Source organism: Enhydra lutris, unplaced genomic scaffold (genome assembly GCF_002288905.1).
Source record: "Enhydra lutris kenyoni isolate GAN:26980312 unplaced genomic scaffold, ASM228890v2 scaffoldscaffold1, whole genome shotgun sequence".
In the NCBI taxonomy this organism is placed as follows: domain Eukaryota; kingdom Metazoa; phylum Chordata; class Mammalia; order Carnivora; family Mustelidae; genus Enhydra; species Enhydra lutris.
Genome location: NW_019154085.1, coordinates 74,668,795 through 74,696,447, shown reverse-complemented (window position 1 = coordinate 74,696,447; position 27,653 = coordinate 74,668,795). Strand labels below are relative to the sequence as shown.

Genomic DNA, 27,653 nt, shown 5'->3' with positions numbered 1-27,653 from the left:
TTCCTAAAGACTTCCTTCAAAATGCAGAATGGAAATAGGAAATTACTTCTATAAATTTTTTTACAAGTTCAAAATGATGTAGGGAATGATTCAGAGTTGGGCCATTGAAGGATTTGCTGATGGTTGACATGAAGGTTAGGGAGACTTCACCAAAGTACTCTGTCTTCTTATCACTTAATGTCCCTACTCTTCAGGAAAGTCGAGTGCATTTTCTTTATCTTCCTTACACAGTCTTCTAATTCACAGAATTTAAGGAGCAGCTGAATTGCTTATCAAATGATTCAGATAATGAATCAGCTACTAAAGTGGACAAATCATTAACAATAATAATGTTACTAGACAAAGCAACATTTGTTCTTTCCTTTATGGGAGACATTGAAAGTGGTGTCTCGTGCCTCTATAAAGAACCCTCTCATCCCTTTCCTTTGGCCAATCTTTTCATCTGATGAATTTATTATCCTATTTTAAATAATGTCTCGTGTCTATCTAAATATGTAGCTCATCTTTTCTCTTTCTTAGAATATATAATCACAGCAAGAGCGTCTGTGGGGACAAAAATATAATGTGGAAAAAACTTTCTTTTGCAGAGGCATATCCACCAAGCTTTTACTCCAGACCTAAGTCTGTTACAACTTTTGTGGGTAAGACAGCCAAGTTCCTCTGCACGGTATTAGGGACTCCCGTGATTGAAACCATTTGGCAGAAAGACGGTGCTGCATTATCACCTTCCCCTAACTGCAAGATTTCAGCGGCAGAAAATAAACACAGTTTAGAACTCTCAAATCTTACAATTCAAGATCGAGGAGTTTATTCTTGCAAGGCTTCCAACAAGTTTGGAGCTGACATCTGCCAAGCTGAGTTAATCATCATCGACAAGCCGCATTTCATTAAAGAATTAGAACCCGTGCAATCCGCCATCAATAAGAAGATCCATCTTGAGTGCCAAGTAGATGAAGACAGAAAAGTGACCGTAACATGGAATAAAGACGGGCAAAAACTACCCCCTGGGAAAGATTATAAGATCTATTTTGAAGATAAGATAGCATCCCTTGAGATCCCTCTGGCCAAACTAAAAGATTCAGGCACCTATGTTTGCACTGCTTCCAATGAGGCTGGGAGCAGCTCCTCTTTGGCAACAGTTACTATCAGAGGTAAGAAATGTGTGAATGAATGTTATTTTTCATTTTAAGGATGCCACTGGAGAAAAACTATTGACAAACAAGGCAGTCCATACATTTTATTATTAAAGTAATTTCATGCAAACAAACCTTTGGTTTGGGGAAATCTTGGCATTGTCTGATTTTATATTTTCAATCTTCTTCAGAAGCTACTCTGTTCTTTTAAAACTGTGTGCCATTAACAAAACGTGCTTAAAATGTCTTCTAAGAACTTCAAGTGTCTAGGCAACCCTTAACTATCTTCTCTTATGCAGTTGTTTTTTGTGTAAGACAGAGAGTTTGTGTTTCACATAAGACAAGAGTTGGCTTGCTTTTATGTTTGTTTGTTTGTTTGTTTGTTTTAATTGAGAGCCCAGGATAGGTTTTAAAATCATGGAACTCTAGAGAACTATTGAGGGCACCACAACCCTGTCAGAAATTTCATTGAGATATTTGATGTGTGTTGTGTCTTCTTGTGGTATATGTCTCCTTTTCTTTTGTGGAGTTGACGCTTCACATCTCTTTCCTTTCTCTTTTTTGTTAACTTCCCATAGAGCCACCATCCTTCGTGAAGAAGGTGGATCCCTCTTATTTAATGCTGCCAGGTGAATCCGCGCGCCTCCACTGTAAGCTGAAAGGCTCCCCTGTGATCCAGGTCACTTGGTTTAAAAATAACAAAGAAGTTAGTGAGAGTAACACTCTTCGAATGTCTTTTGTCAATTCTGAGGCTGTGCTTGATCTGACGGATGTCAAAGTCGAAGACAGTGGTACTTACTCATGTGAGGCGGTGAATGACGTTGGCAGTGACTCTTGCAGTGCTGAAATAGTTATCAAAGGTTGGTTGACTCGGAGTCCGTGGGTTTTCTGAGAAAAAGATTTTCTTTGTATTTGCTTGGGACACCTCACTTACACAATGCTTTCGTGCCTTTGTAGAGCCTCCATCTTTCATCAAAACTCTTGAGCCTGCAGATATAGTGAGAGGAACAAATGCCCTTCTTCAGTGTGAAATCTCAGGCACAGGACCATTTGAAATTAGCTGGTTCAAAGACAAGAAGCAAATTCGAAGTAGTAAAAAGTACAGGTTGTTGTCTCAGAAGTCTCTGGTGTCTCTGGAGATCTTTTCTTTCAATAGTGCGGACGTTGGTGAATACGAATGTGTTGTTGCTAATGAAGTTGGGAAATGTGGCTGCAGAGCAACTCACTTCTTAAAAGGTCAGTGCTTGAACAAAACGGTGCCTCACTAACCTATTGTCGAAATCACTTTCTTAATCCACTGAAGGAAAACCAGCGCTTTTTCTTCTTCTCCTATCCCGTGACAGTATGTTTCACTTTTGTTTTAACCTGGGATCTTGGGGACAAAGTCAGTGACCTTCATCCAGCCTTTATTCTGAGAGGACTGTAAATATTTAATCTCCGGTAACAAAAGTGGGTTTCATAATCATCTTTTATGACCACGTTGTCCACTGATAACCACAGCTGTGCTTCTTTCTCTCGGATGGAGGTGTAACTGTTCTTAAATTTTAATTTATTCTTCTCATGAACCGACACTACAGAAGGGCGGTATTGGATGAGAGTAATGTAACCTAGATGAAATAAAGGTATATGGTGTCGAAAGTGTTTGGGAGTTGACAAGCTTTGTTCTCTTTCTTTAACTAGAGCCACCAACCTTTGTAAAGAAAGTAGATGATTTTACCGCACTAGCAGGTCAGACCGTTACCTTACAAGCTGCCGTGAGAGGGTCAGAACCCATCTCGGTCACTTGGTTTAAAGGACAAGAGATCATTAAAGAAGATGGAAAGATCAAAATGAGCTTTTCTAACGGTGTTGCGGTCTTGATCATCCCTGATGTTCAGATTAGTTTTGGTGACAAGTACACATGCCTGGCTGAAAATGAAGCCGGGAGCCAAACGTCCATTGGGGAGTTAACAGTCAAAGGTGCGTGCAGGAACATTTGTAACTTAGAATCACTATTTCCATTTGAAGTGGAATCCTAATGCACACTTGATCATGCTAACTATTTAATACCATTGTAGAACCTGCCAAAATTGTTGAGAGAGCAGAGCTGGTCCAGGTGACAGCCGGAGACCCAGCCACGCTGGAGTACACAGTCACAGGCACCCCAGAACTCAAGCCCAAATGGTACAAAGATGGAAGACCTTTGGTTGCTAGCAAAAAGTACCGAATAAGTTTTAAAAACAATGTTGCCCAACTCAAATTTTATTCAGCTGAACTGCACGACAGCGGCCAGTACACATTTGAGATTTCCAATGAGGTGGGCAGCAGCTCCTGCGAAACAACGTTCACTGTGTTAGGTTAGTACCTTCGGAAACCAATGCTTACACACTCCTCTGTAACCCAGCCAGTGCGCACACATCAAATCACTGAGCACTTTCCCATGCTTACCTTTCTTTTCTTCTTGTGCCACGAACAGATCGAGACATTGCTCCGTTTTTTACCAAACCCCTGCGCAACGTAGGCAGTGTTGTCAACAGTACCTGCAGGCTGGACTGCAGAATCGCTGGCTCTCTCCCTATGAGGGTGTCCTGGTTCAAGGATGGTAGAGAAATAGCTTCTTCTGACAAATACAGAATAGCCTTTGTGGAAGGCACGGCCTCCTTGGAGATAAGCAGAGTAGACATGAATGACGCGGGCAATTTTACTTGTCGTGCCACGAATTCTGTGGGAAGCAAAGACAGCAGCGGAGCCCTGATTGTGCAAGGTGGGCTGGAGACTTTGCATTTCATTCTGATATAGACGATGTTCAAATTAAGACTTATTCCCTTAGATCATGCCTCTTAACTCTTAGAAATTCTCTCTTATTACCCCCCCCCTTTAGAACCACCCAGTTTTGTAACTAAGCCTGCATCAAAGGACATTCTGCCTGGCTCAGCAGTCTGCCTGAAGAGCACCTTCCAGGGGTCCACCCCTTTCACAGTCAGATGGTTTAAGGGTGGCAAAGAGCTCGTCTCTGGTGGAAGCTGCTATATCACCAAAGAAGCTTTAGAAAGTTCTCTGGAACTCTATGCAGTAAAAACCTCTGACTCGGGCACGTACACCTGTCAAGTCAGCAACGTCGCCGGAAGCGTGGAGTGCAGTGCAAACTTATTTGTAAAAGGTTTGCCTGGTTTTCTTGACATCTTTGTGCTACCCTCTTTATGCGTTCTTTCTTCTTCCTCATGTTTCTTAATAACTTCCTTCCTTCCACAGAACCCGCCAGGTTTGTTGAGAGGTTAGAGCCGTCACAGCTGTTAAAGAAGGGAGACACCACCCAGCTGGCCTGCAAAGTAACTGGCACCCCTCCAATTAAAATAACATGGTTTGCAAATGATAGAGAAATTAAGGAGAGCAGCAAACACAAAATGTCTTTTGTGGAGTCCACTGCAGTTCTAAGACTTACAGATGTTGCCATTGAAGACAGTGGCGAGTACATGTGTGAGGCCCAGAATGAAGCTGGCAGTGATCACTGCGGTAGCATTTTAATAGTCAAAGGTTTGTGTTCACATTGGTCCTTGTATTACCGCGGTGGTAGCCCCCAGCCCAGATTCGCCCCACATTAATGCCAAGTAATTCCTTTCCTGCTATAGAGTCACCTTACTTTACCAAAGAGTTTAAGCCCATTGAAGTGTTGAAGGAATACGATGTCATGTTGCTGGCCGAGGTGGCAGGCACACCTCCCTTTGAGATCACGTGGTTCAAGGACAACACGACACTGAGAAGTGGCAGGAAGTATAAAACCTTCATTCAGGACCAGCTGGTGAGCCTGCAGGTCCTCAAGTTTGTTGCCGCGGATGCTGGGGAATACCAGTGCCGGGTGACCAACGAGGTGGGGAGCAGCACCTGCACTGCCCGGGTGACTCTCAGAGGTTAGTGTCGCTTCCAGCCGTGCACTGGCTCTCCCTAGAATGAACTCTTTGTGCTGTCAAAACTCCACTTTTGCTCTAAGCTGACACTGATTGAGAATTATTCTCCTATTAGAACCCCCAACCTTCATCAAGAAGATTGAGAGCACCAGCTCCCTTCGGGGAGGCACCGCTGCCTTCCAGGCCACCCTGAAGGGCTCCTTGCCAATCACCGTGACTTGGCTAAAGGACAATGATGAGATCACCGAGGACGATAATATAAGAATGACCTTTGAGAACAATGTGGCTAGTCTGTACCTCAGTGGCATCGAAGTCAAGCACGATGGGAAATATGTCTGTCAGGCCAAAAACGATGCAGGAATACAAAGATGTTCTGCATTGCTCTCAGTGAAAGGTCGGTGCAGAAGGTTTGCCACGGGTTTTAGGAAATAAGGCCGATGTGAGCCTTTCAGCGGAGCCACTCACAATCCACACCTGTCCCTTTGTTTTCTACAGAACCTGCAACAATCACCGAGGAGGCTGTGTCTATAGATGTCACCCAAGGGGACCCAGCCACTTTGCAGGTTAAATTTTCAGGGACTAAGGAGCTTACAGCCAGATGGTTTAAAGATGGCCAAGAACTGACCCTGGGCCAAAAATACAAAATCAGTGTCACTGACACAGTCTCTATACTGAAGATTATTTCTACAGAAAAGAGAGATAGTGGAGAATATACTTTTGAGGTCCAGAATGATGTTGGGAGAAGCAGCTGCAAGGCTAGCATTAATGTATTAGGTTAGTATCGAAACTGAACGTGTCCTTGCTCCTCGTCTCCTGCAGTTTTACAGAAAACACAAATTGCTGTGTTGACCTAACCTTTTTTTCCTTTGGTTTCTTGCTTTTTCATTGCATAGATCTTATCATACCTCCCTCATTCACCAAAAAGCTTAAGAAGATGAATAGCATTAAAGGGTCTTTTATTGACTTAGAATGTATAGTGGCTGGCTCACATCCCATCAGCATCCAGTGGTTCAAAGATGACCAAGAAATAACAGCTAGTGAGAAATACAAATTCTCTTTTCATGACAACACTGCCTTCTTGGAAATCAGTCAGCTGGAAGGTACAGACAGTGGGACGTACACTTGTTCGGCCACCAACAAGGCAGGTCACAACCAGTGCAGTGGCCATCTCACGGTCAAAGGTTGGCATTTCTTATCTCCCTTTATCAGGGACGGGTCTGCTGTCTCATTTCTTAATTCTCACCCTTACTGCCCCATTCCCAAGTAAACCTTCCTTTCTCCTTTTGCTTCTTTGTCTTTCATCCCAGAACCCCCTTACTTCGTGGAAAAGCCACAGTCCCAGGACATCAGTCCCAACACAAGGTTTCAGCTCAAGGCTCTTGTGGGTGGCTCTGCACCCATGACCATAAAGTGGTTTAAAGATAACAAAGAGTTGCACTCGGGAGCAGCACGCTCCGTTTGGAAGGATGACACCTCCACCATCCTGGAGCTCTTTTCAGCCAAAGCCACCGATTCTGGGACCTACATTTGCCAACTAAGCAATGATGTTGGCACCGCAACCAGTAAAGCCACACTCTTTGTAAAAGGTCTGGTCTCTACATACATCTCTCTTGCTTGCTTGTCTGCATTTTCTTGGGGAGAGGGAAGAGGCTGAAGAAAGTGATTCCAGCCTTTGTTTTAATAAATGTTCACGTGACACTTTCTTGCCCATCTTTAGAACCTCCTCAATTCATTAAGAAGCCCAGCCCCGTATTAGTGCTGAGAAATGGACAGTCGACAACATTTGAATGCCAAATAACGGGCACTCCTGAAATCAGAGTTTCTTGGTATCTGGACGGGAATGAAATAACAGCTGTTCAGAAACATGGCATTTCCTTCATTGACGGTTTAGCCACTTTCCAAATCTCTGGTGCCAGGGTAGAAAACAGTGGGACTTACGTCTGTGAGGCCCGTAATGACGCGGGCACAGCGAGCTGCAGCATTGAATTAAAAGTGAAAGGTGCGTTCCTGGGTTCGTTTTCCCCTTTGGCTGTGCTGCTGGCCAGGCTCCCGGTCTTCCTCAAGTAAGCTCGTCTCTATCTTCCTTTTGAATCTTTAGAACCTCCCACCTTTATCAGGGAGCTGAGGCCGGTGGAGGTCGTGAAAGATAGTGACGTGCAGCTGGAGTGTGAAGTGACGGGGACACCCCCATTTGAGGTCACTTGGCTGAAGAATAACAGGGAAATCCGAAGCAGCAAAAAATATACCCTCACTGACAGAGTATCGCTGTTCAACCTCCACATAACCAGGTGTGACCCATCAGACACTGGTGAATACCAGTGCATTGTATCCAATGAAGGTGGCAGCTGCGCCAGCATGACACGAGTCTCCCTGAAAGGTCAGTGGTATACCCACAAAGTAGGCTACCATGAAAAATTCAGTAATGCTCTTTCATTTTCTGATCATGAGGAGAAGCTCAACTATGCCTCTTCTTTTCCCCACTATCTCACTGCATCACAGAACCCCCGTCATTCATTAAGAAGATAGAAAACGTCACTACTGTTTTGAAGAGCTCTGCCACCTTCCAAAGTACGGTGGCGGGCTCTCCTCCCATTTCTATAACCTGGCTCAAGGATGATCACATTCTTGATGAAGATGATAATGCTCATATTTCATTTGTGAACAACGTGGCCACGCTTCAGATCAGAGCTGTGGACAATGGACACAGTGGGAGATACACGTGTCAAGCCAAGAACGAGTCGGGCCTTGAGAGGTGTTACGCGTTCCTTTTAGTACAAGGTCTGTGAGCTGTTGTCTTGAAGACTTAGTCGGTGGGGGACAGTTATATAAGCACCCCTTATTTCTAGTGGAATTAGCAATGCAATTAATTTGCACTTTAATTCTTACTGCAGAGCCTGCTCAAATCCTAGAGAAAGCTAAGTCTGTGGATGTCACTGAGAAAGACCCAGTGACTCTGGAGTGCGTGGTGGCCGGGACACCAGAACTCAAAGTGAAATGGCTGAAGGATGGAAAACAAATTGTGCCCAGTAGATATTTTTCGATGAGTTTTGAAAATAACGTGGCCAGTTTTAGGATTCAGTCAGTCATGAAGCAGGACAGTGGTCAGTACACATTCAAGGTGGAAAATGACTTTGGAAGCAGTAGCTGTGACGCCGACATTAGAGTGCTAGGTGTGTACTTGGGCCCTAGTTGGCTTCCCTTATCTCTGCTACCTCTATTCCTTGTAAACAAGTGGCAACATGTTAATGGATGTGTTTTGCTGTTTGCATTGGATAGATCAAGACATTCCTCCATCTTTCACCAAAAAATTAACCAAAATGGATAAAGTTCTGGGCTCTTCTATTCGTATGGAGTGCAAGGTTTCTGGCTCCCTTCCTATTAGTGCTCAGTGGTTTAAGGACGGAAAAGAAATATCTACAAGTGCAAAATACAGACCCGTCTGTCACGAGAACACAGTGTCACTGGAAGTTAATAACCTGGAATTAGAAGATACTGCCAATTACACCTGCAAGGTCTCCAACATAGCAGGGGATGATGCCTGCAGCGGCATCTTAACTGTTAAAGGTTAGAACTTCTTTCCTCTTGATTCTTCTTTGTGATTGCTTTTTAAACGTGGCACTCTTCCCTTGTATTCTTGAGACCATAAAGTATCGGTAATTCTGTTTCCGTAGGTCCGTATTTATTGAGTTCAAGAAATACACAGTCATTGCCTCTTTTTAGAAATGTCTGCTTACATGTCCGTAGGAGTGTCAAAACAGTTTAACTATGAGGAATCTAATTAAGTATATTTCTCTTAACGTCTATAGAACCACCAAGCTTCCTGGTGAAACCTGAACGACAGCAAGCCATACCAGATGCTACAGTAGAATTTAAAGCAGTACTCAAAGGAACACCGCCCTTTAAAATTAAGTGGTTTAAAGACGATGTGGAACTTGCCTCTGGACCTAAATGTTTCATTGGCTTGGAAGGGTCAACTAGCTTCTTAAATCTTTATTCAGTGGATGCTTCCAAGACGGGACAATACACTTGCCAAGTTACCAATGACGTTGGTAGCGACTCTTGTACCACGATGTTGCTTGTGACAGGTGTGCACATTGGATTGTTTCATGTTTCTGTCTGGCCTGTGGCTCCCTTCTGTCCAGTGCATCTCCCCAACCTAGAAAGTTCACTTCTCTCTAACAGTACACTGTATTTGCCAGGCATTGTTCGTCTTTTACTCTTTCCCGCATACCACCTGATTTAGCGTTTGTCATTCATAATCTCCTCTTTCTTTCACTCTCTAGAACCACCAAAGTTTGTAAAGAAATTAGAAGCAACCAAAATAGTGAAAGCCGGGGATTCCACGCGACTGGAATGCAAGATAACTGGATCCCCAGAAATCAGAGTTGTGTGGTACAGAAATGAACACAAACTCCAAGCCAGTGACAAATACAGAATGACTTTCATTGACTCAGTGGCCGTCATACAGATGAACAGTCTGGGCACTGAGGACAGTGGGGATTTCATTTGTGAGGCTCAGAATCCTGCCGGCAGCACAAGCTGCAGTACCAAGGTTATCGTGAAAGGTAGAAATCTCTCTCTTCTGTTCCTCATTACCTGAAACCCACCTTCTTCTCCCCTGGGGTATCAAAGGTCTTAATTCTTTTACTGTCATTTTAGGCTCCATTTGAGATCATAGAATATTTCCCCAAACTAGTATTATTTCCCTTTTTGGTTCTTTCTTAAGATTTGCTTACATGTAGCCAGTCATTCTGGGGTATTTTTCTTGTTACTCCAGTGTCTTAATTCTGCTCATCTCAACACACTGGCCAAGCAGTTTAAATTTAATGTTTCATAAACATACCAAAAAAAAAAATAAAGGGAAGGGAAAAGTAGGCATTTTAAAATCAATTTTTGTCTTTGATTATCCTACGAATGTATCATCATCCTCACTATAATCTTTAGCATTAATAACAAAGAAAGAATATTTACTACATGTATATAAGATGCAAGCAATCCAGGTTTTAACCTTATATTTAAAACAGGACAATTATAGGCATGCCTGGGAAGCTCGGTCAGTTAAGTGTCCAACTCTTGATTTCCGGTCTTAATCTCAGTGTTTTGAGTACAAGCCCCACATTAGGTTCCACTCTAGGTGTGGAGCCTACTTAAAAATACATATATACCTACATTTTAAAAACACAGGAAAATTATATATTCTTTTCCTCTCTCAAGAATTGGTTCCTATTTTTTTAATTGTATCACTATATCTTGGTGCAATTAATACCAGTATTTTCTGCGACCATTTTTCAGTATTTTTTATCCAAAGTCCAAGTTTGTCATGGTGTGAAGCAATTATTTCAATAACATTTGTTGACGTGGAAGACGTAGGTCACAGGTGTCATAACGGCTTCCACGTATCTCGGTTTTAAAGCCTTTACAAAACATTTCATCTCTGAAGTCAGGATTCTAAACCTCATGCAAATCATCTTCATTAAATGTACTTGGGTTTGGTTTTTGTTTACAATTTTTGCATCAGTCCTTATCAACCAAGATAAATTCGTATGGTCAGGTAGATAGAAGATTGAATTCCTCAGTAAGGACACCTAGTGTTCTTGTCTGGGCTCTTTGCCAAGGAAGAAGAGTGATTTTGTAAAAACTAATGGCTTCTCCAACGCAGTTATTCCTTCACACTAAAGTGATAGTTCTGGACATCATTTCCCCATTATAGTATCTTGACTCTTTTTTCCAACTTAAAAACAGGGAAATAAAAGCATTGTGTGAAATGAAATAGCCCAATTCATTAGAAATTCTTGTTTTTACAGAACCACCTGTTTTTAGCAGCTTCCCTCTGGTAGTAGAAACCCTTAAAAATACTGAAGTTAGTCTTGAGTGTGAACTTTCGGGAACACCGCCGTTTGAGGTGATCTGGTACAAAGATAAGCGGCAGCTCCGAAGTAGTAAGAAATACAAGATTGCATCCAAAAATTTCCATGCAAGTATTCACATTCTCAATGTTGAAGCTTCAGACATTGGTGAATACTACTGCAAGGCACAGAATGAAGTTGGAAGTGATACTTGCATTTGTACCGTAAAATTAAAAGGTAAGCATATTTCCTGCACGTGGCAGAAATGGCAGGAATGTGCAAAACTTACTTTTTTCTCTCTGTCTTCCATCATCTGGACAACGTTTTCAACAATCTCCACCCATCTTTCCTTGTTCAGAACCACCAAGATTTGTCTCCAAACTGAACAGCCTCACCGTTGTAGCTGGCGAGCCTGCTGAGTTACAAGCATCCATAGAAGGAGCCCCGCCTATTTCTGTACAGTGGCTTAAAGAGAAAGAAGTGATCAGAGAAAGTGAAAACATCAGAATTACATTCGTAGACAATGTTGCAACTCTGCAGTTTGCAAAAGCAGAACCAGCTAATGCTGGGAAGTATATCTGTCAAATCAACAATGATGGTGGAATGAGGGAGAACATGGCCACACTGACTGTGTTAGGTTGGTACAATATAGTACAATGGTCCCTGATAGAAGGTGATGCCAAACACCGAGATGTGTCACTGGTAGACCCTCCTGTTCTGAATTTCTTCTAGAAGGATATTAATCCTTACCTGTTTGAAAGGTTTAGGAGAGGGGTGTCTGGGTGGCTCAGTCAGTTAAGCGTCTGTCTTCGGCTCAGGTCATGATCCCAGGGTCCTGGGATTGAGCCCCACATCATGCTCCCTGTTCAGTGGGGAACCTGCTTTTCCCTCTCCCTCTGCCCATCTCCTGTTCCACCTCTCTCTCACTCTCTCTCTCTCAAATACATACATACATAAATATATACATACATACATACATACATACATAAAACCTTTAAGAACGAAATGAAAGAAAGAAAAAAAAGCTTTAGGAGAAAGGACCTAATCAATCTTTTCTGCCCCCCCAATCGATCTTTCAAACTCTTTCCTGTTTCTATGATCCTAACAAAACTTAGCCATTTGTTTCAATGTTTACTTACTGCTTTTCTTGATGGATTCGCCATTATAATCATGACTCACTTTTGTTTAAGCATGAAAACTGCTGGAAGCCAGCATAGGCAACAAGGAAATTGTTTCCAAGATATGGCAAGAACTCCCAAGATCAAAGTTAAATAGGAAAGACCTGCACTTGCATCTTTGGACATTTTAACTTGACAGCTGTTTGGATAACAGCTTTGAACGCTACTAGCTTTAGCACCTTAAAATAAAGCAAAAATATCAAGTAATTCATAATAACAAGAATCCTTTGCATTAGGGTCAAGTGCAAATCAGTACATACTGTCTAATATACACTGAATTGTTTTGGAAGTCAACTAGTGCAGAAAAATATTTCTTTTTTTTTTTTTTTTTTTTAAAAGATTTTATTTATTTATTTGACAGACAGAGATCACAAGTAGGCAGAGAGGCAGGCAGAGAGAGAGAGGGGGAAGCAGGCTCCCAGCTGAGCAGAGAGCCCGACGCGGCAGAAAAATATTTCTTAACACTAACCCCGAATTTCACGATCACATGTAATTGTGGAATCATCTCTCTCTAGGGAGAGAGCCCTAATACAACCACACCATGGGAAGAAACAGTCTCAGGGAATTTGAGAGTAGAGGCATGGTAAAGGTAACAGACTTTGACAGATGGCTCTCACGCTTTATTGCAGAGCCTGCGGTCATTGTTGAGAAAGCAGGATCAATGACAGTGACTGTGGGAGAAACGTGCACTCTGGAGTGTAAGGTGGCTGGCACTCCTGAACTCTCCGTAGAATGGTACAAGGACGGAAAGCTGTTGACCAGCAGCCAAAAACACAAATTTAGCTTCTACAACAAAATCTCTTCCTTAAAGATACTCTCTGTTGAAAGCCAAGACGCAGGCACATACACCTTCCAGGTTCAAAACAACGTGGGAAAAAGCAGCTGCACTGCTGTGGTTGATGTTTCAGGTCAGTTCCGCTCCATCCCTCCCGCCTCCCATGGCTTTATGCAAGTGCATTTATCCAGCTTGGGTCTCTCAGGGCTCTTCTCTTTCAAATCATGATGATCTCTTGCCTTTCCTCACACAGACCGAATGGTCCCTCCCTCTTTCACGCGGAGACTGAGAGATACTATTGGGGTGCTGGGTACTTCTTGCATCTTGGAGTGCAAAGTAGCTGGGTCATCACCCATCTCTGTTGCCTGGTTTCATGAGAAAACGAAGATTGTCAGCGGAGCAAAGTACCAAACCACATTTTCAGATAACGTCTGCATGTTGCAGCTGAATTCCCTGGACTCCTCGGACATGGGCAATTACACATGCGTGGCTGCTAACACGGCTGGCTCCGATGAATGTCGGGCAGCCTTGGCTGTGCAAGGTCGGTGTTCCCTACGCAAACCGTTTCTTACAGATTCTCCTTTGGGCGCTCATCCAGGCACCCGTTTGACGCCCATTCAAAAGGGCTCTTCATTTTTGATCCAAAGTTGCAACTAAATGAGAAGCTTACAGGCTCTATTCCATGTCCTCCATGTCTCTGCAGAACCACCCTCTTTCGTGAAGGAACCTGAACCTCTGGAAACACTACCAGGCAAAAATGTCACTTTCACGAGCGTTATCCGAGGGACCCCTCCCTTCAAGGTCGGCTGGTTCAGAGGTGCCAGAGAACTCGTGAGAGGAGACCAGTGCAACATCTATTTTGAAGACACTGTGGCAGAACTGGAATTATTCAACGTTGACGTCTCTCAGAGTGGGGAATACACTTGTGTGGTTTCTAACAGTGCAGGCCAAACGTCCTGCACTACACGTCTCTTTGTGAAAGGTCTGCTCAATTGCACTTGCCCTTCCTATTTTCTCTACACGGGCATCTCTGCACTCTTCCTGTGTTTAATTGCTGTGCTTTCTCACTCACCAGAACCAGCTACCTTTGTGAAGAAATTAAGCGATCATTCCGTAGAACCAGGGAAGTCCATAATTCTGGAGGGCACCTACGCTGGGACACTTCCGATTTCAGTGACCTGGAAGAAGGATGGTTTTAACATAACTCCATCTGAGAGATGCAGCATTGTCACAACAGAGAAAACCTGCATCCTAGAAATTCTGAATAGCACAAAAAGGGATGCAGGACAGTACTCCTGCGAAATTGAAAATGAGGCAGGGAGGGATGTTTGTCAAGCTCTGGTATCTACATTAGGTGTGTTGTCTTACTATTCCCTCGTCAATGATTGGCATTTATGTGGCACAAAGCATGCTTTGTTTGGTGTTCTTCAAGTCCAGTTGCTGACTGTGATCCTTTCTTCTTTAGAACCGCCATATTTTGTTACGGAACTAGAACCTCTGGAGGCATCCGTTGGAGATTCAGTTTCTTTACAATGCCAGGTGGCTGGGACACCAGAAATTACAGTATCTTGGTACAAAGGAGACACTAAGTTACGACCAACTCCTGAATACAGGACCTATTTTACCAACAATGTGGCCACACTGGTTTTTAATAAAGTGAATATTAATGACAGTGGAGAGTACACATGTAAAGCAGAGAATAGTATAGGAACTTGCTCTTCTAAGACTGTCTTCAGAATTCAAGGTGATGACATGAATTTAGAAATTAAGAAATTTTTTCATCTTAATTCTTTTATTTTTATGGAGAAATTTTTATTCAGGCTACTAATGGCTCAAGTGTCACTTGTCTTCCTACAGAGCGCCAACTCCCACCTTCCTTTGCAAGACAACTGAAAGACATTGAACAGACTGTTGGGTTGCCGGTTACACTCACTTGTCGATTAAATGGCTCTGCACCCATCCAAGTGTGCTGGTATAGAGATGGGGTACTTTTAAGAGATGACGAGAATCTGCAGACATCATTTGTAGATAATGTGGCAACCTTAAAAATTTTGCAAACTGACTTGAGTCACTCTGGACAGTACTCCTGCTCAGCTTCTAACCCACTCGGAACAGCATCTTCTAGTGCTAGACTGACAGCAAGAGGTTTGTTCCCATGTTAACCTTTCCCTTTACAAACCAAAACATGACTTCTTATTCATTGCCAGAGTGGAAATGGCCAATGGGAAAAGTAAAACAAAACACACATTGCCTTCTCTTTTCATTTTCCAGAACCTAAGAAATCTCCTTTCTTTGACATCAAGCCTGTATCTATAGATGTCATTGCTGGGGAAAGTGCTGACTTTGAGTGTCACGTTACTGGTGCTCAACCAATGCGAATCACTTGGTCAAAAGATAACAAAGAGATACGTCCTGGAGGAAATTATACTATCACCTGTGTGGGAAATACTCCCCATCTGAGGATTCTTAAAGTAGGCAAAGGAGACTCTGGTCAATATACTTGCCAAGCAACCAATGATGTTGGCAAAGACACGTGCTCAGCTCAACTCAGTGTAAAAGGTATCATTACGTGGCATCTACCAATATCTGTTCTTTCCCACATCTGTGTCTTCTAAAAGTGCCTTCAGTTTTTAAGTGTTCGGGATAAACTAACTGAGTCATGTTAGAATTCGTATATTAGTATTGAAAACATTAATCAAAATTCTGTTTGTCTCTATATTGTTCTCTAAAGTAGTGTTAATTCTAAGTATGATCCAATCAGATAGTGTTGTCTAGTTGAAATTTGTTAAATATTGTTTCTACTGTCCTCATATTTTTTCTGTTATATGGAGTTCTGATTTATCATTACTAAATTTTTATCAAATACTTCTGTAATACATTAACTTATATGTTTTAGCTTACAAAAATAAACTTAACAATTAAATTCTATATTCAAAGCTTATTTAATAGAAAACATAATATTTACCATAAAATTACCAGGAAGTATATTCTTAATAAACCAGTTGAAATATATATTTATAGGATCTTCAACTACCAACACAAGCTGTTTTTTTCCTTTGATTTACTAGAACCTCCCAAGTTTGTTAAGAAACTAGAAGCTTCAAAAGTTGCAAAGCAGGGAGAATCCATCCAACTGGAATGCAAAATAAGTGGTTCCCCAGAAATCAAAGTTGTATGGTTCCGAAATGACAGCGAACTTCACGAAAGTTGGAAGTACAATATGTCATTCGTTAATTCTGTGGCACTGCTTACCATCAATGAAGGCAGCGCTGAGGACAGCGGGGACTATATCTGTGAAGCTCATAATGGTGTTGGTGAGGCCAGCTGCAGCACAGCCCTGACTGTGAAAGGTTAGACACACTAAGCTCCTTCCTTTCTTCTCTGATTGGATTCTTTCTCAGCGATATCATAAGCTCCAAAATAAAAAGGTTCACTCTGGGGATTTGCTTGCAATTCTTAAACTAGTTTTTGTGGATTGTTATTTCTTGTGTTAGCATACCGTCCTGCGGTCACACCAATCATTCTTAATGATTCTGGATTCTTAGAATATTATTTTTCCTTTTTAGTAAGCAGATGTTCTCATCATTCATCTTCTTTTTTTTCTGGTAGCACCTCCTGTTTTCACCCAGAAGCCTTCTCCAATAGGAGCTCTTAAAGGTTCTGATGTTATCTTACAATGTGAAATTTCGGGAACCCCCCCGTTTGAAGTGGTGTGGGTTAAAGATCGAAAGCAAGTTCGGAGCAGCAAGAAATTTAAAATCACTTCAAAAAATTTTGATACAAGTCTTCACATCCTTAATCTGGAAGCCTCCGATGTAGGAGAATATCACTGCAAAGCTACTAATGAGGTGGGAAGCGACACGTGTGTTTGCACTGTCAAGTTCAAAGGTTTGTATACCTGGGCACAAAAATATGTCTCTTCCTTTCATCTTTTCTTGCTGAACTAATAACTTATGTGGCTGCGATTCTTTTTCTCTCTAACCACAATTTTCTTTCATTAGAACCCCCACGATTTGTGAAGAAGCTAATTGACACCTCAACCCTTATTGGGGATGCTGTTGAGTTACGGGCGGTAGTGGAAGGCTTCCAGCCCATTTCTGTTGTCTGGATGAAAGATAAAGGTGATATCATCAGAGAGAGTGAAAACACCAGGATTTCATTCATCGATAATGTCGCCACCCTCCAACTTGGGAGTTCCAAAGCATCTGATTCTGGAAAATACGTGTGCCAGATCAAAAATGATGCCGGGATGAGAGAATGTTCAGCGGTCTTGACTGTAGTAGGTTAGTAACAAAGTACAACCTGAGAGAAAAATCAAATTGATTGGCCCATGATCATCGTCTGCAAATATTATTCTTACCCCATTATATATTGATTACACTCTCAGTTTGGAAGGTGACTTTATTTTCAATGCATTATACTTCTTCTTTTAGAACCAGCCAGGATCGTAGAGAAACCAGAACCCATGACTGTCACTACAGGAAATCCTTTTGCATTAGAGTGTGTAGTGGCTGGAACACCAGAACTTTCCATCAAGTGGTTCAAAGATGGGAGAGAGTTATCTGCAGACAGCAGACATCACATTACGTTCATCAACAGAGTGGCTTCAGTTAAAATCCCTTGTGCAGAAATGAGCGACAAGGGGTTATATAGCTTTGAAGTGAAAAACAGTGTTGGTAAAAGCACGTGCTCTGTCTCGGTCCACGTGTCGGGTGAGTGGTATGAGGTCTTTAGGAATCTATCATTTTTCCCTGGGGTGGTGGGCGGGGGAGAAAGGAAGTTTCTCTTGTAAACGGAAAACTACCCTTCTCCACACAGATCGAGTCGTGCCTCCTTCCTTCATCCGCAAGCTGAAGGACACGAGCGCCCTCTTGGGGGCCTCGGCGGTTCTGGAGTGCCGAGTCTCCGGCTCAGCCCCGATTTCAGTTGGCTGGTTTCAGGACGGAAATGAGCTCATTAGCGGCCCTAAATGCCAGTCCAGCTTTTTGGAAAATGTCTGTACGTTGAATCTGAGCTTACTGGAGCTCTCGGACACAGGCATATACACGTGTGTGGCTGCCAACGTGGCTGGTTCTGACGAATGCTCGGCCCTGCTGACTGTGCAAGGTCAGTGTGCGAGGGGCAGGGGCGTGGCTGCCCTCCCGTCTCGGCCACGTGACATGGCGCCCGCCTCGTGTGGAATTTCTTTATATCTTGTCTTCATTTGCGGGCTTAGCTTCCTTTTCCCAGAGGAGCAAAACTCATCTCACCTGGATTTCTTTCTTTCTCTTGATCTCTTCCTCCCCTGGGCTATCCAGAGCCACCCTCTTTCGAACAAATACCCGACTCTGTGGAAGTCTTACCTGGAACGAGCCTCATCTTTGCCAGCGTCATTAGAGGCACCCCTCCGTTCAAGGTGAAGTGGTTTAAGGGCAGCAGGGAACTGGTGTCAGGGGAGTCATGCACCATCTCTCTGGAAGATTTTGTGACAGAACTGGAGCTGTTGGAGGTGGAGCCCTCACAGAGCGGAGACTACTCTTGCCTCGTGACCAATGACGCAGGCAGTGCCTCCTGTACCGCGCATCTGTTTGTGAAAGGTTTGCTCTGTTCTCCCCCTCATGTGTCTCTTAAAATTCCTTTCCAAGTCTTCATTTGAAGATGCATATTTCATTTGAAGATGCATATTTCACCCTCATGTTTCCTCCATACAGAACCAGCCACCTTCGTGAAAAGGTTGGCTGACTTCAGTGTGGAGACAGGCAGCCCCGTTGTTCTGGAGGCCACCTTTACTGGCACACCTCCCATCTCGGTGAGCTGGATGAAGAATGAGTTCCCTCTCTCACAGTCTCACAATTGCAGCATTACCATGACAGAGAAATCGACGATCCTGGAAATTACAGAGAGCACTATAGAGGACTACGCGCAGTACAGTTGTCTGATAGAGAACGAGGCCGGGCAAGACATCTGTGAAGCTCTGGTGTCTGTCTTAGGTGTGTTTAACAAGTTACCTCTTTTTGTTGCTGTCTTTTCCTTCTTTTAAAACCTCCTCTTCAAGTTCACGTGATTGATTGGTTATTATCCTTCGTACCCTAGAACCGCCCTATTTCACTGAACCTCTGCAACACGTAGAAGCAGCCATCGGAGAACCCACGACTTTACAATGTAAAGTGGATGGAACCCCAGAAATTAGAATTTCTTGGTATAAAGAACACACAAAGCTACGATCAGCTCCTGCATATAAAATGCAATTTAAAAATAACATTGCCTCTTTAATAATCAACAAAGTGGACCACAGTGACGTGGGAGAGTATTCATGCAAGGCAGAAAACAGCGTGGGGGCCGTCGCTTCCTCCGCCGTGCTTGTTATCAAAGGTGATGATGGTTTCATTCAACAAGTCATGCCATGTGCTGATGGCACCATTTTCTTAAAAACATCAAAATCATAATGACTTGAAGTATGTCGTGGATCTTGTCTCTCTTGTAAATAAGGATTATCTGTAACTTCTTTACAGAGCGCAAACTTCCACCTTCCTTTGCAAGAAAACTGAAGGATGTTCATGAGACTCTTGGTTTCCCAGTTGCATTTGAATGTCGCATCAATGGCTCAGAACCTCTTCAGGTGTCTTGGTACAAGGATGGGGTGCTTTTGAAAGATGATTCTAATTTGCAGACATCTTTTGTTCATAACGTAGCAACCCTTCAGATTTTGCAAACTGACCAGAGCCACGTTGGTCAGTACAATTGTTCAGCTTCTAATCCTCTTGGAACTGCTTCGTCCAGTGCCAAGCTCATTCTCTCAGGTGAGTATCTCATCACATTACCCTCTTCATTATGAAAGCTTCACTGATGTGAGCCACCATAAGACTGGTGCCACTTAGTTTCTGCTTCATGGCTGGGAGCATGAAAACTGAAGTCACCATGTTGATCTTCATCCTTTTCAGAGCATGAAGTGCCTCCTTTCTTTGATCTAAAGCCTGTGTCGGTAGATCTTGCTCTTGGAGAAAGTGGTTCTTTTAAATGTCATGTAACTGGAACTGCACCCATCAAAATCACTTGGGCCAAAGATAACCGAGAGATTCGCCCCGGAGGCAACTACAAGATGACTTTGGTTGAAAATACTGCCACTCTGACAGTTCTCAAAGTAAGCAAAGGTGATGCCGGGCAGTACACCTGCTACGCAAGCAACGTTGCTGGAAAAGACTCTTGTTCTGCTCACCTGGGTGTACAAGGTACATGTTCCGGTCAAATAGCAACATCTCTTTTATGTTTTCAGTATCTTGAAATAAAGGAGGAAGAGTGTGCTTGAAAGTTGTTTAGGACATTGGTCTAGTAATTAGATCAAATCGATCTAGGACCTTCCAAATGGGGCCAAGCTTTAACATTTTTTATTTAAAAAATACAAAACTGATGAAACATGGACTGAACGTCCATTTTCAAAGACTAAATGTAGAGACTAGGGAAATAGCAAACAAAATTTTTTCATGGAATTGCAAGAAAATCTAAGTTTGAAAGAAATCAGCTTAAGACAAAAAAGGAAGTGATCTCAAATGCCTTATTTTGCACACTAGTTTGTAAATTAATGGATTTTGTCACTCTAGAGGACAGCAGATCCCAAACAAGCCCCTCAGGAAGAGTCAGCTTGTGCTCACCTCTCTTCCTCCACTAGCCCCCACTGAAATAGTATAGGAAGCCAGAAGGCTGGGACAACATTGATATCCAACCTGCTGGAAGGCAGCTGTATCTTTCTGTACCAAGTTAATGGTTGCCATTGTCAGAAATTAAGTCCTTAACTCAGTGAGCTACTGATCTAACCCACTAGAGAATTTTTGAGGGTATTTGTGGTGGTGGTTTATAGGCATCTTGAAATTAAAATGGAATTTTATTTAGCAGCCCATTTACTCTATGACATACTCTTGATCTTTTTTATTTCTCTGAGCTTGAATTTTTTGCTTCAGTCATGAAGAAAGCCTTGCTCTCCCTAACTGCAAAGGGAAATTATAAGGGTTGAAGAAATAGCTATGTAAGGTCTATAAGAGAAATGAGCATAAATTTTAAGATATCTCACCCAGTTTTGTTATTCTGATTCCTCATGGTACACATCCGGTATCTTTGCAGCCAGAGTAGATCCATCTCCCCTGGTTTACATTCAGGAGACTAGTCAAGACAGTAAGACAAGACTTATTCCTTGTGAACTTCAGAGTGCTTCCAACAACAGATAGAGCCCCTGGCCTCTGATCTTGCTTTAAAGTTATGATTCTTTTGCTGGGAGGAGAAGCACGCCATAGAGATTAGTGTATTTTCCTCCTTCTGTTTGCAATAACATTTGATGCGGGTGCTTACAGAAATACACACACTTTATTTTAAGAAATTTCTACTTAGATTCAACTTAACCATTCTTAAGGACTCATTATGAACTATTCTTCCTTGAACTACATCACATAAATATGTTTTCCGGAGTTTAAGACCTCTCCGACAGAAGGATTCCTTTTCTCACGTCATCTGGAATTATATGTGCCTTTTCCATCCCTTATGTTGTTATTTTCCTTCTTGATCCCATAGAACCACCCAGGTTCATTAAGAAGCTAGAACCTTCAAGAATTGTGAAACAGGATGACTACACAAGATATGAATGTAAAATAGGAGGGTCTCCGGAGATCAAAGTTCTATGGTACAAAGATGAGACTGAAATTCAAGAGAGCAGTAAATTCAGAATGTCATTCCTCGACTCGGTGGCGGTGTTGGAAATGCACAACCTCCGTGTTGAGGACAGCGGGGACTACACGTGTGAGGCCCGAAATGCAGCAGGCAGTGCAAGCAGCAGCACCTCCTTAAAAGTTAAAGGTCAGTTCTTACTCTTCCTTCCTGTTTTTCACAGTCGACGCCTCTCAAGTTGTCCTCAAAGGTCCCTGTTTGACTCTCCAGCAACGTCTTCAAATTTTTGAAGGATAGGATCAAAAATTGAAAGTGATGTTTTCTATCTCTGTGTTGGAATGGAAAGCTGATTCTTACTTGAAAACTTACAGAATGCATCCTGATTTTCCTGTCTTTTCTAATTCAATTACCTTCTGATTGTAGAACCGCCCATGTTCCGCAAAAAGCCTTATCCTGTTGAGACGCTCAAAGGAGCTGATGTCCATCTTGAATGTGAGCTTCAGGGTACTCCCCCATTTCAAGTTTCTTGGCATAAAGATAAGAGAGAACTTCGAAGTGGCAAGAAGTACAAGATCATGTCTGAGAATTACCTGACGAGTATTCACATCCTAAATGTGGATGCCGCCGACATGGGGGAGTACCAGTGCAAAGCCACCAATGACGTGGGGAGTGACACTTGTGTCAGTTCTATCACTCTGAAAGGTTAGAACAGCCTCAGTCTTTTCTGTCTGCCATTTCCCTTCTAATTTCCTTCCCTCTAATTTTAATGCTCTCTTTGCTTCCTAGTGATTGCCCAGTCCTTTATCACCCCCTGTGTCTTCTACTTTCCCTTTTTGCTCTTCCAAATCCTTTGATGTTTAGTGTGCATCTCACATCCGAATCCTACCAAAGATCATTTGAGATGGTTTTTCCAGTGGGTTACATTGAACTCACAAAGCTTGGAAGGGACAAGACATTCAACTCTTTTGGCTTAATATAAACTCTAACATGTCCCTGCTCCCATTCACCAAAAATAACCTCTTATTTAAGAAATGGAAACAATGTATTGTCACTAGTGGAATTCCTAGCATGGCGTGACTTGAGGGAGGTCTACTAGCCCCACACATTTTAAACGATTTGTCTCTTTTTTGTCAGCACCACCAAGATTTGTGAAGAAGCTCAGTGATGTTTCTACCATCATTGGGGAAGAAGTTCAGCTGCAGGCTACTGTTGAAGGCGCTGAGCCAATATCAGTGGTGTGGTTCAAAGATAAAGGGGAGATTGTTAGAGAAAGTGACAACATATGGGTTTCTTATTCAGAAAACATAGCAACCCTACAGTTTGCAAGAGCAGAAACAGCCAATTCTGGGAAGTACACCTGTCAGATCAAAAACGATGCCGGAATGCAAGAATGCTTTGCCACGCTATCTGTTCTCGGTTAGTACGAGTGGAATGGAACGTTACCATGAACAAGAAGCACACACTTACTAGTGTCTGCCTTGTCTTTTCTTCTCTTTTTTCTTTTTTCTTTCCTTTTCTTTTCTTTTCTCTTTTCAGTGTTCCAAGATTCATTGTTTATGCACCACACCCAGTGCTCCATGCAATATGTGCCCTCCTTAATACCCACCACCAGGCTCACCCATCCCCCCACCCCCTTCTAGTATCTATGTTTTCTCTAGCTTTTCAGTTTGAATGTAAATGTTGAAGGTAATTTATATCTCATTCCAGAACCTGCAGCGATCGTGGAAAAGCCAGAGTCCGTAAGGGTCACCACAGGGGATACCTGTACCTTGGAGTGCACAGTCACAGGCACACCCGAACTCAGTACCAGATGGTTTAAGGATGGGAAAGAACTGACAAGTGACAGCAAATACAAAATAAGCTTCTTCAACAAAGTGTCTGGCCTTAAGATTATCAATGTGGCACCTAGTGACAGTGGCGTATACAGTTTCGAGGTGCAAAATCCCATTGGCAAAGATAGCTGTACAGCCTCAATTCAAGTTTCAGGTTGGTCGGTGGGGCTTTTATCTCATTGTTATCATAACATAGTTCCTGATTTACATATATGTGTGTGTGGGATGCTCTGTCTTCTACAGCGGGACATGAGTAAGTTAGATCCCTTTCTCAGGGGGAAATTTCCACAATTCAGAGTGGTAGGAGTAAAACTGAACCCCTGGCCAAGGATCAGGTGGTCTTTTTTTTTTTTTTTAAAGATTTTATTTATTTATTTGACAGAGAGAGATCACAAGTAGGCAGAGAGGCAGGCAGAGAGAGAGAGAGAGGAGGAAGCAGGCTCCCTGCTTAGCAGAGAGCCCGATGCGGGGCTCAATCCCAGGACCCCGGGATCATGACCGGAGCCGAAGGCAGAGGCTTTAACCCACTGAGCCACCCAGGTGCCCCGGATCAGGTGGTCTTTAACCCTCACTTATACTGGGATAATTTATCGTATAATGATTTACAGTGATGAGAGACCAAAAGCCCTCTCCTGTCAGCTAGCACATCTTGCCCATTGATTCTCAAGGCTTTCAGCTGTGTGAACCCAGAGGGAATTCTTTGATACCCTTGTAAGAAAGCCCAGTGGATATAGGGGTATTCCATCAAAAAGACAGTAATTCTCTTCTCAAATTGTTTTATAACTGATGTCCCTTGTTTGTTTGATTTTTATCCCATTCAGACCGAGTTGTTCCTCCTTCATTCACGAGAAAATTGAAAGAGACGAAGGGTCTGTCTGGCTCCTCAGTTGTCATGGAGTGCAAAGTCTATGGGTCACCGCCCATCTCTGTCTCCTGGTTCCATGAAGGAAATGAGATCAGCAGTGGAAGGAAATACCAGACCACCCTGACAGACAACACTTGTGCTTTAACTGTGAACATGCTAGAAGAATCAGATGCCGGTGACTACACATGTGTAGCTACTAACGTGGCCGGTTCTGATGAATGCCGTGCTCCTTTGACCGTGAGAGGTCAGTTCAAACAACAGGAAAATGAAACTGCATTTCATAACATATTAAGCATGATTATCATCAAAATTCAAAAATATTAAATTGCTCTTGGTATGTGATTTTTTATTTAGAGCCACCATCCTTTGTTCAGAAACCCGAGGCCATGGACGTGTTAACTGGAGCCAATGTCACTTTCACAAGCATTGTAAAAGGAACACCTCCTTTCAGCATCAGCTGGTTCAAGGGTAGCAGCGAACTCATCCCGGGGGACAGGTGTAACATATCTCTGGAGGATTCCGTGGCGGAGCTGGAGTTGTTTGACGTAGAGACAACACAAAGTGGAGAATATACCTGCATAGTCAGTAATGAGGCTGGCAGAATTTCTTGCACGACGCATCTCCACGTAAAAGGTTTGTTTGACGGCTAGTCCGCATTTTTACACCCGACGTACGTGAAGGAACAACTGTGTTTCCGTCCGAATGTATGTGTGTTTGATTTCGTATTTCCCATTTGCTTATGACAGCTGCAGCCAAATTTGTGAAGAGACTCAATGACTACAGCATAGAGAAAGGGAAACCCTTGATTCTAGAGGGCACGTACACTGGAACGCCTCCCATTTCAGTCACGTGGAAGAAAAACGGCATAAATATAATGCCTTCTCAGAGGTGTAATATCACCACAACTGAAAAATCTGCAATCCTGGAAATTCCAAGTAGCACCATAGAGGATGCCGGACAGTACAACTGCTACATTGAAAATGCTTCTGGAAGAGATTCCTGTTCGGCACAAATACTGATACTAGGTTTGTTGCGACCCTGCCTTCATTGCGCCCTGTGTAAAGACTCATTCTGACATGTCTCTTCATGACGAATTCTCTCTCTCTTGCCTGCAGAACCACCATATTTTGTCAAGCAGTTGGAGCCTGTTAAGGTGACCGGTGGAGATTCTGCCTCTTTACAATGTCAGATTGCTGGGACCCCTGAAATTGGAGTGTCTTGGTACAAAGGCGATACAAAATTAAGACCGACTACCACCTGCAAAATGCATTTTAGGAACAATGTCGCTACACTGGTTTTCAACCAGGTTGATAGTAATGACAGTGGAGAGTATATCTGCAGAGCTGAAAACAGCGTGGGAGAGGTTTCTTCATCAACATTCCTCACGGTTCAAGGTGATTGGAATGTTTTAAGCATGAATGAATTTGTGTTTCTTTTGAACCAGATTTAAAATATCTGGCAAAGCCCTCGTTTTTAGGAGAAGCTTGCCCAAGGCAAAATGTTCTGCTTTAGAAATTCCATCTACAGTTAGTGGCTCATCCTTTTCTGAGACTGGGAGAGATAAGAGGACTACATCTTCAGTTGAAAGGATCATGCAGTCACTTGTCTCTATCATTAAATCTTTCAGAAAAATGATAACCATGTCTGTAAAATTTCATTTCATAAGTGTCCCATTAAAATCGCCATAGGGCGATCTTTTTTAAAAAAAGTGGAAGAATCTGCTACGTGCCTGGAGACCTACCCCAAGCTCCTCCGTTGCTCTTTGAGCTTACATAATTTTGTCCCTAGTGTGCATTAGGGTGACAGCAGAGGGAAAATTTTACCCCAGAAGTTTATATGTTTTTCTTTGTGTCCACATTAATTCAAGAGCTGTTAGTACATCCTGATTTTTTTTTAAGATTTTATTTATTTATTTGACAGAGAGGGAACACAAGCAGGGGGAGTGGGAGAGGGAGAAGCAGGCTTCCTGGTGAGCAGGAAGCCTGATGTGGGCCTCGATTCCAGAAACCAGGGATCACAGACTTGAGCTGAAGGCAGATGCTTAGTCACACTGAGTCACCCAGGTGCCCCAATACCTCCTGATATTTTTATAGACATCCTATTATCTATATAGCAATCACTGTGAGAAGGGTATTTGCCAAATTAAATGTACATATTCAGAAGTACTCATTATTTTAATTCTGCTCCTACAGAGCAAAAACTACCACCATCGTTTTCCCGGCAATTGCGAGATGTTCAAGAAACGGTCAGATTGCCAGTTGTGTTTGAATGTACCATCCATGGATCAGAACCTATCTTGGTGTCTTGGTTTAAAGATGGCAAGCCGTTGAAAGATGGCCCAAATGTACAAACGTCATTTTTGGATAACGTGGCCACTCTCAACATCTTTAAAACAGACCGGAGCCTCGCGGGCCAGTATTCTTGCACAGCCACGAATCCCATCGGGTCTGCTTCCTCCAGTGCCAGACTCCTCCTCACAGGTTTGTGGCTGCTTCAGCTTCTTTCTGTCTTAGTAGTTAAAATTTCTATCATCAAAATGAAGGAGAAAATGCCACTGTTTCTGTAAAGTGGGATGGCTGCAGAGGCTGAAACCGTGTCCTTCTACTCTGCTTTTAGAGGGGAAGAACCCGCCCTTCTTTGACATCCCCATCACTCCTGTGGATGCCGTGGTTGGTGACAGTGCTGACTTCGAGTGTCATGTTACTGGGACACAACCAATAAAGGTCGCCTGGGCCAAAGACAGCAGAGAGATACGAAGTGGCGGAAACTACCAGATCAGTTACCTGGAAAACACAGCCCACCTGACAATTCTGAGAGTAGACAAGGGAGACTCTGGGCAATATACCTGCTATGCTGTGAATGAAGTGGGAAAGGACTCATGTACGGCTCAACTTAACATAAAAGGTATCTTTTGTTTTGCATAATTGTTTCCTGTTCTTTTCCAAGGGTGGAGTTTCTATCAGGACAGTGAAATTTAGGACAGTTTTCCACAAATGACATAAAAATGATGAAGAAGAAGTAAGTTTCTCTAGAGAACAAGTGATCTTTTTAAATCCATATTTTTAATGTATTGTAAACATTTTATTAACATTGCACAGAATATAAAGTTCTATGGTTACTATATAGAGCCAAAAATAAAGTATTAATTATAGCTTATATTCTACAAACATACATATATTCACACACACGTATATTTCTGACATACCAGATGTATCTTTCCACCACCCACCTCTCATTCCACCTCAATAGCCAATGGATACTTACTTTCTTCCATGAAAACTTAAATCTATATTTTTCTAAAATTGTAGATATCCTACATGACCTTAAGACCACCCTCCTCTTTTTCTTTTTTTTACAGCTATGTGGTTCTGTAAATGGTCATAAGTTATTTTATCATTTATTCCATAAATCACAGGACAGTTTAGAATAAGCTTGTGGAAGGAGGTAGAGATGTTTAGAAACGGACATTGATTCACTACATCTAGTCAGTTAGCATTAACTTCTAATGT

General features: G+C 42.6%; 1 protein-coding gene across 1 annotated transcript in view; it reads left to right on the top strand.

The window, feature by feature from the left end:
* The window catches only part of LOC111151669 (titin), a 270,197-nt gene that overhangs the window by 70,782 nt on the left and 171,762 nt on the right, over window positions 1-27,653 (top strand). Inside the window, 49 exon segments of the mRNA XM_022509842.1 lie at window positions 588-1,151; window positions 1,712-1,993; window positions 2,091-2,369; window positions 2,814-3,092; window positions 3,191-3,469; window positions 3,589-3,876; window positions 3,994-4,272; window positions 4,365-4,646; window positions 4,742-5,020; window positions 5,133-5,411; window positions 5,513-5,791; window positions 5,911-6,198; window positions 6,325-6,603; window positions 6,735-7,016; window positions 7,116-7,394; window positions 7,517-7,795; window positions 7,909-8,187; window positions 8,294-8,581; window positions 8,824-9,102; window positions 9,301-9,582; window positions 10,822-11,100; window positions 11,222-11,500; window positions 12,671-12,949; window positions 13,070-13,357; window positions 13,520-13,798; window positions 13,892-14,170; window positions 14,282-14,560; window positions 14,674-14,961; window positions 15,088-15,375; window positions 15,885-16,166; window positions 16,426-16,704; window positions 16,818-17,099; window positions 17,250-17,528; window positions 17,635-17,922; window positions 18,114-18,392; window positions 18,507-18,785; window positions 18,889-19,167; window positions 19,308-19,595; window positions 19,737-20,024; window positions 21,355-21,636; window positions 21,871-22,149; window positions 22,582-22,863; window positions 23,155-23,433; window positions 24,101-24,388; window positions 24,499-24,777; window positions 24,891-25,169; window positions 25,260-25,538; window positions 26,337-26,624; window positions 26,761-27,048. Of these exon segments, the coding sequence (XP_022365550.1) occupies window positions 588-1,151; window positions 1,712-1,993; window positions 2,091-2,369; window positions 2,814-3,092; window positions 3,191-3,469; window positions 3,589-3,876; window positions 3,994-4,272; window positions 4,365-4,646; window positions 4,742-5,020; window positions 5,133-5,411; window positions 5,513-5,791; window positions 5,911-6,198; window positions 6,325-6,603; window positions 6,735-7,016; window positions 7,116-7,394; window positions 7,517-7,795; window positions 7,909-8,187; window positions 8,294-8,581; window positions 8,824-9,102; window positions 9,301-9,582; window positions 10,822-11,100; window positions 11,222-11,500; window positions 12,671-12,949; window positions 13,070-13,357; window positions 13,520-13,798; window positions 13,892-14,170; window positions 14,282-14,560; window positions 14,674-14,961; window positions 15,088-15,375; window positions 15,885-16,166; window positions 16,426-16,704; window positions 16,818-17,099; window positions 17,250-17,528; window positions 17,635-17,922; window positions 18,114-18,392; window positions 18,507-18,785; window positions 18,889-19,167; window positions 19,308-19,595; window positions 19,737-20,024; window positions 21,355-21,636; window positions 21,871-22,149; window positions 22,582-22,863; window positions 23,155-23,433; window positions 24,101-24,388; window positions 24,499-24,777; window positions 24,891-25,169; window positions 25,260-25,538; window positions 26,337-26,624; window positions 26,761-27,048 (14,088 nt within the window).